This window comes from Monomorium pharaonis, chromosome 3 (genome assembly GCF_013373865.1).
Source record: "Monomorium pharaonis isolate MP-MQ-018 chromosome 3, ASM1337386v2, whole genome shotgun sequence".
In the NCBI taxonomy this organism is placed as follows: domain Eukaryota; kingdom Metazoa; phylum Arthropoda; class Insecta; order Hymenoptera; family Formicidae; genus Monomorium; species Monomorium pharaonis.
In genome coordinates this window covers 5920887-5932020 of record NC_050469.1, presented here as the reverse complement: position 1 = coordinate 5932020, position 11134 = coordinate 5920887, and the positions used below count along the sequence as shown (strand labels likewise).

The following is an 11134-nucleotide window of genomic DNA, read 5'->3' as shown; positions in this document are numbered from 1 at the left end:
TCAATTTTATATAATAAATTCTTTTAATTAACTTTCGGTAAATATTTTTTTGTTTTTTTCAAAGTGTAAAAAAAATTTATTTTGCACATTGACCCAGATATTTAATAAATTAAATTACAATTAGGTATTGTCCGAAAAATTAATTATATTTAAATAATTACATATAATTAAAAAGTTAATATATTGATATTCTTGTCATTTACATAATTCATCGTCATTATAATATTCATATTATATTATTATCATTTATGTTATAATATTCTAGGAAAGACTGTGTTTTTATATAATTATTATATTGCGCTTGTATTATTCGATATATATATATTCTTTATTAATAATGGATCTAAAAATAAAAATCGCAATCTAGGGATGTATTTGTAAAAAATATGTACTTGAGGGTCTATATTCGGTATTCATAATTCGCGAAAGTCTCAGCCCCCTGTTTTAGTCTTCGAAGAAATGTCGCGACAAAGGATAGACAAGTCTCTGCACAGAGCAGAAAGTTAGTTAGGAACTTTCAAATTAGAAATCGGCGATTGCTAACGACATGGGCAGCGTTTAATTGCTGATGTCGATGGTGAACCATGACTGGTTACCGATAAGCGTCAAGTACGGTTATTAAAGGCACAAGTAAGGCCTAGGTGTTCAAGCTGGTATACGTAACCGTCTCGTGATTCCAATTTCAGGGTAAATTGCACCGAGGAAGCTTTCGATTAGTAATTATTCACCACAGCGATTCTAAATTGTTCTAATAAACATTAGAAATTAATTGAAACGTTGGAGCAAGAAACTGGCCGATTTCGACTAATAATATCTTTACCTCTTGATATCTTTACATCACATTTAACAAACGTAGGTACAATGTACCCTGAATCTTTGAAATTCCTAGAATTTCTTCAGCGCTGTGTGAGTCAGCGAGACGACTTTCTAGTTTTCCTAGGCCAGGCAGGAAGAACTTCTGTACTTTATATTACGTTATCTCAAAATTCCTGAGTAGTTAAGAACCGTTAATTGCGAATAACCCCATTAGGTGCTAAGTTTAATATCATTTATTAGAATTGTCTATGTTACGATGTTTGTCTCTTTAATTTTGATCGATGTGATCGTATCAGCGTGAAGGAATGTGAAAGATCTCAAATGCCGTGATCACGGGAGAAGAAGTTAGAATCGAGAGGTCGATGCGACGACCGCCGCATCGGCCGACACGCGGTTAACTATAATTATAACTTTATATTTATTGTGCCAAAGATGTATGTCTTTTCTTACATTCACGTTCGAGGACGAATTTCATTTGAATAATTTTCAACGCAGCGAAATTAAAGCAGGAATTGACATAAATTAGTAATGTAGCGCAAAACGTTTTCTTTGCATCTCTTTTTTGCACCTTGATGTCTCTTTTGAATTTTTGTTGAAGCGATGTACAATTTTCTGCCAAAATCTGTACATGAAAAGTATCTGTATGTAGTATTGATATTTTATCATTGCAACTGATACTCACACGGTCATTACTGCTTTATAAAAAAAAAACGAGCAAAGTCGAGTCCAACACGGCGACGTTGGATCACGTCGGGTTCTCATTTTAGTTTATAGTTTATTTTGGTTACCAATCCGATCTGTGTAATATTTCATAGAAGTAAAATACGAATTTAATTTGTTAACTGCAGATAATCGGCACAGATCATCAATTCTATGTTGTTTTTTACGGGACAAATATGTATAAGTCCTCGAAATTTATTATATGTACGAATTTTTAATAAAACAGACAGATTGTTTTCCATTAGAATATTCTTTTATTTATGTCCAAAATCAATATTGTTTTTATGTAATTATTATTATTTGCGTAAAAGTAATATTTATTTTCTTTGATTTTTTTGACACGTCGGAAGGATTTTATTATAGATACGAAGGAATATCACGAGTCTAATTTTGCATGGTTAGAAATACGACATTACGATTTCGTTACAAAGTAATACAGCTCGTCCTCGAACCTCGTTAGATGTTATATATATTCGCGCGTTTGCGATGTACAGCAAACGCGCGCGTCGTTCTTTTTCCCCATAATTTCAATTCATTTCGAGATTCTTTTAGGTTGATCGTAGTCATGTAAGAAACTGTAAAGCGACGTGTCACTGCAGAATTGTATTACTCACCCAGATTAATTGTGTTCGTCGGATTGTGTGCAGGGCTCCGTTAAAATTCAGCGATGCGAAGCGCCTCAAAGGGCAGTATTATTAGCGGACCTGTATCGAATGTGATGATCTCTTTCAGACTTGCATTTTTATTACTTTTACCTTTATTTGTGATTTTCAACCTATTATTTTCAACTTGCGTAACTCACTCATATTTATATTATATGCAATTGCAAAATAATTCATAAAATGCGGAAAAATCGTAACTGCTTTCTTTATTAATAAGTAGAATAAGTATTATTTTGAATGCAAACTGAGCAATGCACGAAAAATCAAATTATTTATAGTTGCAATGACATTTTGTAATAATAGACTTAAAAGGATTGAATTCACGCACCATGTATTGAAGATCTTTCATATCCTGTATAAAAAACGTGTGATATTATAATCAAAAATTTGTCACTTTGCAATTTACCGCCGTTCGAGGTGCTTCTAGTGGCTGGCTATTATGGCGACTTATTAAACGCACTACGTATTGTATTAAAAATCAATGACTACTACATATGAAATAAACCGAAGAGAATTACTTATCGAGCTGTTTATTTACACTAATATTATCTATTACATTATCCCTTTCAATTCCTAAAAGCTGATCCTCTCTCTCTTCTTTTTTTCTTTTGAATATTTTTATTAAGTACAAAGTTTTGTAAATTATATAAAAAAAGTTGTAAAGGAAAAGAGATAATATGTAATAAATAAATATCTTCTGTTTAAAAAGGAATGAGGATATGTAATGATGTTGATTGTTCTCTTGTTTGGCTTATTTTGTATTGCTAAAGTAAGTGCTGATAATTGAACATCGAAGTTTATCGTGATTAACGTTACAATTTGACAGATGTAATATTTTGATAATTAAGAAAAATAATTTAAAGATTAATTAAATGAGTATTAAAGTTAAGTTACATACATATACATACGTACCAAAAATAATTTTAAATTTTCCTTTTTTAATATCTTGCTTGTTTTATATAATGGGGTAAAGATATTTAAAGTACTATAAATCTAGAATTTGAAATATCTATTAGAAGATTAATTGAGTATTAAAATTTCTAACGACTACTTCTGCGTTTTGTGCCAAAATGTACAAGTGCGAGGACAATCTTTAAGATAAATGACATCAGAGAAAAATTAATTTATTAACAATCACGTGAGGCCCGAAAGTATTTCGTTTATCCCAAAGTATTCGAGTGCGCTTGAATATGTCAGAAAAAAATGTATAATGACTATTTATATGTTTTATGTTATAATGTACATGTTACAAGGGCAATATCTAAAAGAGTAACGACGTAAAAAAATTAATTGATTAAAAATCGAATTCTGAAAAAACTATTTAATTCGAAATACTCATGTGTACGAATATTTATAAGTTTAACTTATTTTTTTAATTTTGTCTAATCTTAGAATTACGAAAAAATAAAGAATAAGTTATAAAACAAGATTAATCTGTTTGAATAGAAATAAATATCAGTTAGAATTTTAATATTTAACGCAGGACAATTATAAAAATCACTAGATTTTCTCCAAATGTTAAATTCACATCCATCTTCTTAATACTACGCTCAATATTTCAATATAATTTTATCACGATCAATCTTTCTTAAGTTCTTGTATATTTATAAATAAAATTTGAATAATATAATATTCGTTTTTTTCCTCATATTAAAAAAATTTAATTTTATTCACTTTTATCTAGATTTAAATTTAAGGCAAATTTAAGGCTGCAAAATCGGCCTGATAAGATCGATAACTTTTTTTGCGGCAAAATCATCAAAATCAAGACACGCGTCCGAACTTACATGAAGCGTCGACCGTTATTCCCTCTCGTTGAAGGGAACAGCCTCCAGGAAGAGAAGATTCGGTCCGTCAACCCTTTCTCGTCGTGGCAGTGGGCGTATCCCGATGGGCGGACTCCTGGTCGGTGTCCAACTCCATTTTATACCACGAAGGCGGTCCGCAGGTTCTCCACACCTTCCCCTCTACCACCTGGTATCACCTTGGGCAGCGCGAGCGATCGACCTCCTCGAGGTGGAGGGAACGCGGCGGCGCACATTGCCGGCCAGGAGTTCGCGATACGCGTGTGTGCCGCGACTTCGTTCTCGCCTCTCCCGAGCGGTCTCGTTCCGTCATGACGGAGCTGTCAGGCCCGCTCTCGAGCCGGTTGTCCGACCGCGAGTGAGACCGAGGAACGGTCTCGGTCGCCGTTCGTTACGCGGAGCCGTGCCCGAAGGTACAGAAGGTATAGATTGCACCCGGAAAGTCAGGAAGTATGCAAATCGCAACGCGAACAATCGGTTTGATGTGGAGAGCACAACGTGCTTCGTTAATTGGATACGACACCTACGTGTACATCCGATACCCACAAACCATACCGGTGAAACCGTACAACCGTGACTGGGAGAAAACTTTGGGACGATAAGAGGTGCCGCGGACTTTCTTCTACATTTCTACGTTGCTTTGAAAACTTAAACACATGTACTGATGGACACGCGAGTGGTCGGTTCGAAGAGGAATCGATGTGTTTTGTTCATGTGACATCTACGCGAAATGTGAAATAATTTTTACGGATTCTACGATATCTCGAGGAAGACGTGTACACTTGAAGGAGTGCGACACTATTCCTTCAGTCATAAATATTGGAGCTTACGGCAGAAAAGTCATAACGAGAAGTTCCTCGGTTTATTAGGGAAAGTAATTTTCATTCTATTTCAACGAGTTCGATACATGTGTCAAGATTGACAATTAGCTCAGTTAGAAACTGACTACGATTAACAGTTTGCAGCATTTGTGCAATAAAAATACCGTTTGTGTGTAAAGTTTAGACAAACTTACATATAATTATAGTTACAACTTTTGGAGGAAAGTTTCGATACGTTTATACGATTTCGATGTGTTTTCGTAAAAAAAAAATTCTAATACCGTACTACACTGTCTTCTGTCACGTGTCGAGAGTCAGCTGGTTTCGCCGCTCGAAAATCGGAAGTGATCGCGTGAGGGGCCACATCGTTTGATTTACGGCGAAGATCGAGGAATCCCCTCCCCTGGACCGACTGGACATTTAAAAAACTAGCCTCGCGAAAACAGATGAAGGACCGGATGATCAGGCGCCGCGATTCACAGCATGGACAAGCCGAAAGCTGTGAACCGCGTGAAAGAGTTCATCGATCCTCCCGGATACAGATGTGTGTATGTGTGTGTGTGTGCGTGCGTGCGTGAGCGTGTTCGCAGCTTTTGCGCGACGTAAATCCACGATTGGTACCGCGCGCTCCTGATAACGAGATAACGCGCTTCCGGCCGAGCGAGCTCGATACATAACGTAACTTGATCGATCGTTTGGAGAGATTCTCAAACAGGGAGAACGACCATTCTCGGAAACGGAAAATTGCGGGGCGATCCAACAGTGGGCCGATCGATCGGCTCGTGAGGGAGAGATTTTAAGGGGGTGGTGACTCATTCGTCGCGCGGGACGCGTCAGAAGACGCGATCGTCCGACACTCGAAGATAATCCGGGACCACGGGGGAAGGGGAAGGAAGTGCGATCGATAACGCGTGCGATACGTGATCATTGTATCTGCTGCTACTCGGAAAAAAAAAACTGTCGTGCTAAAAAATCGAATTATCGTCGAATTCCTGGAGAATATCGTGGCAAACCGACGACGGCCTGCTATCTAGCGCGGCATATCTGCAACGTGTGTGACGTTAGGATCTCAATGGGAAGACAAGCAGAGAATTGGGCGAGAAGTTCTTTTTAAAAAATCGAAACTTCTCTCGTGAAACTGAGAGGTCCCGCGGTCAAGTTGGAAGAGGGTTTGTCGAAATTAATGAGAAAGTTAATTGTCGTTAGGTTCTCTCGTTGGCACTAGAGAAAGGAGGAAAACGAGAGCACGCAACGGAAGCTGTGAAAAACTTTTTTTTTCTTTGCAAAAAGACAGAGATACGTAAGTGGAGAACATATTGAAGTAACCCGAGATTTCGTTATCAAGTCCGTCCGATTAAAGTTGCACATAGATCTCACAAGTATCAAGTGTCGCGTCGAGTGTCGCGCTGCATTAAACATCGAGCCCGACGATCGGCAAGATTGAAGAGACCGGTAGGTGCGGGAAAACTGGCTGCTCCCGCGGACGATACACGCTTGTTAGTCGTTAATGAGGTTACGAGGCCGAAGATGCGGACGACAACGCCGACGACGGAGACGGCACGATCTCGGTGCGCACGGTGAGAGGACGTGAGATGCCGATTCCTCCCCCCGTTCGCTGCCGTTCGCGAAAATAGTGCGAACTGTATCAACGATGGATCTCAGCACGACGCCGAGAAGGGCGGCCACGGACGGCGTCGGTGATCTGCAGAAGACCAGAGTGGCGAAGAGCGTCTTCAGCATCCGCAGCCTCGTCGACGTCGAGGAAACGGAGCTCCCCGCGCAGGATAACGAGTTCGCGCCAAGTGAGTCTTTAAACAATTTGCTTTTTTATTTTTTTCATCGTGTGCGCCGATCAAAATAATTGTAACATAATTATTTAATCGATAAATTCACGTTCCGAAACTGTTAAGATAGACTCCCTGCACTCTCGAATAAATAAATATATATTTATACAATATATTTCTATTAGTTTCTAATGTTTCTAAAACAAAGATCGCCGAGATACAATTTTATGAATCCTTAGGATTTGGTATTAAAAGCAAAATTTGAAATTGCATTACCTAAAAGTCTTTAAACAGTTTAAAGTTATTGTAATATTTCTTAATACTTGTTTTTTAATCTCCCCTTTACATGTCGTTATTTGAGGGAATAAGAAAATTTAGAATCATATAACATTATTTCTAATATAACAATAATAATAAATTTGTTATAAAGAAATGCATTACGAGTGACAGTAGTGAGTTTTAAAAATATGATAAATTGAATAACCGTATATATAAAAATATTGATAAACATAACGATAAAACAAGAAGTTTGTTGTTTCATAAGTAAAAATAAACGACTGTGTTTATGATAGGTGACAGGTATATCATATTCTAAGGCCATCTGGTAGACAAGTTAATTATTGAGTTGATTAAGCTAGAAGTGTAATTATTAGCAAGATCTATGTAATTTGTCGCCGTATAAAAAATCCATTTTGCGTGTTAATTACTACTGGTGCTATAGAATCCTTAATTACAGCGATATATGAGAATAATTCGAGTGATAGTCTTGTATGTGTTTACACACAAATCGAGTGTGACGCCTGCGATCGGGAAATGAAATTCACGACACGTTTCGTTCATGCGGCTCTGAAAAAGAAACGCGCGGTCTAATTCTTACGGCCGTATCGGAAAATGATCAATTTCGATAGATATCTTGAAACGTGACGTATCTTTAACAGATGCAATAATCAGATGGCCCAAAAAATTGTAAGTAGCATGATATTTATAGATCGAAAGTCCTCACCAACCCGCTCGCAAAACACGTTAAATCCCGAGGTGAATTATAAAAATTTCCCGCGTATAATAACACCCTGGAAATTGGGTTCGGGGAAACGTGCGAATGTTTTCATTAAATTCCGCGGAAAGAAGCATCGGGAGAAAACAAAAGATCGATCGTGACATCGAGCTTTCGCAGGACGATCGGTTACCTCCTCGATCAAAGCCGGCACGACATTCTGGGGGGCTTAAGAAATCGCGGTCCCGGGGGGTTTACTTTTTCCCCACGAGTGCCTTTTGTGCTGGAGATTCAGCAAAAACCGGCCGCCCTTATAAGAGCGGCGGAGTTAATTAAGGCGCATTTAAAGTCGGTAGATCGCGATAAGACGGCGATTAACTTGAAATTAGTCCGCCCATGGATCTAGCAAAAACTGTATCGCTGTCGTTATTGCCGACACGTATCGATACGTGTAGATAAATACATGATTGAAACGGTGCCCAATTAGAGATCTGAGGCAAATTATTACATCACTCCCGTAAGCCCTGCCCTCTCACGGAAGTTATTTCTAAATCGTAGAGAACTTTTAGAAACGATAATTCGTATTCTCATCGCTCGCTTGGCGTTACTTCGATCCTATTTCTGCCGTGATTAGTAATCTCTTTGTGCTTAGAATAAATGAAATCAGAACTGTTACATTTATTGCGGAATGTAATTTCGACTTAAGCATCTAGTTTTATCTATCAATACGCTTATAGTAACTTAAAAAAATTGGATTTACACAGTAAGACACAGTAGTAAAAAAACATTAAAATATTCAACAATTAAATATTTAATTTCTGTTGTTAAAGTGATATAAGATATCTAATTGTTTAGCGAACATTATGCATTTGGTGCACTTGTGAGTAAACGTTTGTGGATGCCCTTTCCTGCGGATTTCGAAATATCCCTGCAAAATAATATGTATTATACTTTCGATACTGCCGTAGCATCCGCACGGCTTAGAACACGGTCGCGAGAGGCTACACAAGCGCGGAATAACGGAAAAAACGCTGTCGCACGCTGCATCGCATCGCGGCCGAGTTTTTTAGTTGGCCGATATGCAAAATACCTGCCCGGCTACGATAACGCGTATTACACGACTTTCTTGCAACGAATAAATAGCGAATTACCATTTAGTCGTTGGCCGATAAAGCGAAACGAGCTCGCGCGATAACAGAATCTCATTCTCCCCGCGGCTCTATAAACTGTCGGCTTGTTATCGAGTAATTAACAAGATAGCACGTTGATTAACAAATTACGCGTAACGGAAACGCGCGATGTTAATTGCCAGAAATTGAGCTATGATCGTCATTCGACCGTCAGACGGCCGAAAAATTAGACATGTAGCGCAAAAGCTCTGTTTGGTTGATAACAAGTAGAAATGTACATTGATTTGTACGTTTCCTCATTATTCATTATTACGCGTATATGTCGCAGATTTGTGTAATTGCAACGTTTTCTAGCTATTTCTGAAAAGCTTAAATGTGCGTTCCGTTTTACATTCGGTCTTGCTTACCTTTGCTGACACCCACACGGCGACTTTTTAATCTGCAATATATATTTGTGTAAACTGACCGTTTCATACGCCGCGCCGGCCACCGGAGGCTCGATCAAGTTTACGAGACACGTAAAACGAATTATGTTGCATACAGATAAGCGCGCACAAAATAAGAATTGCTAATCTAACGTAGGCGCGGGGTGCATCAAGGAGTTAACGAATTCCGCTCAGACAGAAAACAGACACGTGGCAACTATTACCTTAAAAGATAATCGTTATTACCCAAGAGGAACTGCTATCATTATTAGCTCAAGATTTGTTGGTCTAGGTACATTTTTATACTGCAAAAATAATTGTAGAAACGATGGATTGTAATCCATACACAGAAAAAAAGAACGTTGTTCAACGCGCTTATTGGTACTTAAAGTAATTTTCGCACACAATTGTAAATTTTTTTCAGTTTACTTTGTCATCGACGTTCGGAAAGAGGACAAAACCGTATAATTATCGCCACATTAATGCCGCACGGGTATTATTACCGTACTCTTGCGTACTTTGTAGGTAAATATTTAAAAGTGAGTATAAATAATTACCCACTGTGCAGACGCATAGATAAGCGGGCTTAAGTAGTTGGCTTAACAATACCGCGGTACAGCGAGTAAAAATGTTTTAAAAGTTACCTTTACCGCAGTAATTACTGTCAAAGTTGATAAAAGAATATTTATTTTAATCTAAAAGTTCGAATTATCCGATTGGCTGAGGATATTTTTTAACGTTCGAAAATTTGCTATGAAATATACATTTATCGCCGCATTGATGCCGCACGGTTTTATTTTCATAATAAATTCACTTTATAGTTTATTAAAATCTTCTATAATTACTGATGTGGAATATTAGAAAGTTTAATTAAGCTTAAAATTATTTAAAACGCAATAATATTCTAACTATTACTTATTTAATTTAGAATTAGAACGTTGTATTAACTAATTTTTTCAATTGTTTTATTTTTCTTAGTTTCTTTTTCTTTTACATGGAAAAACCAAGTTTGTTAAAATATCTAAAAATTTAACTGTATGTGGATATAGAAAATTTGAAAATAATCGTTACATTAATAATTGTTGTAACATCAAAATAATTATGTACGCTTTACGTTAATTGCTAGAATATCAAAATTTTTTGCAGCATTATTGCTTATCATGCTTGAATTCTCTTCACAATTATTTTGATAACAAAATTATATGTTCTGTATCTATATCTAAATTTTTATATACTTTAGCAAAACCGTTTTTCCCGCAACGTCTAACAATAAAAGTATCACATATGATTAAAATAATTAAAAATATTTTGAGTATTCGCGCGTTTATCTCAAAACTGTAAATATGCTGACTTTTATCTAACGATAGAAACATCTCGGAGGGTGATATGGCATGTGCATGGCCAAACCGAGGGTTTATCGCCGCCATATTACGATCCGGTCTGGTCGATTAAACGCTATAAATGGCCGTGACAGAAGGTGTAATAGAATTGGGGTAACTCCGAACCAATGGCGCTTCGCGATTAAGGTGGTTGTTCGTGCTCGATTGGCTTTCACGAGCGGGGGGTTGATGTTCCCTGCGGGTAAGCTACGTCTTTATATCCTCCCATCGGTTTCTGTTATCCCATTATAAGAACGACTCACCCTCGCGTTTAAAATTTCATCGTTTTGGAAACGGTAATTCACAAATTCTTCATTCAGATTAGTGATTGTGGTATAATTGCATAAAATTACGAAACTTTTATCGTCGGATTTGTACGTCTGAAACCACCCATTTAATCTTTCAAACACATTTATGAGAATCTTTTTCTTAGTTTTTTTAATGCAGAAATCTCTTTCTTCGTCAGAAAGATTACCTCATGTTACTCTAATTAAAAAATAACATTTTTAAAAACCAATGTTCTTTTAATCAATGTATTGCATGAAAAATATAAGAAACTTATTATCTGTTAAATTACAATGCGATTAAAAAATGCTGA

The 11134-nt window shown here is 37.0% G+C and overlaps 1 protein-coding gene across 1 annotated transcript in view; it reads left to right on the top strand.

Moving 5' to 3' along the window:
• The first annotated feature begins 4260 nt into the window (after positions 1-4260).
• The window catches only part of LOC105835208 (homeobox protein aristaless), a 136754-nt gene continuing 129880 nt past the window's right edge, over positions 4261-11134 (top strand). Inside the window, exon 1 of the mRNA XM_036284033.1 lies at positions 4261-6626. Within this exon, the coding sequence (XP_036139926.1) occupies positions 6476-6626 (151 nt within the window). The 5' untranslated portion in view covers positions 4261-6475. The remainder of the gene's footprint in view (positions 6627-11134) is intronic.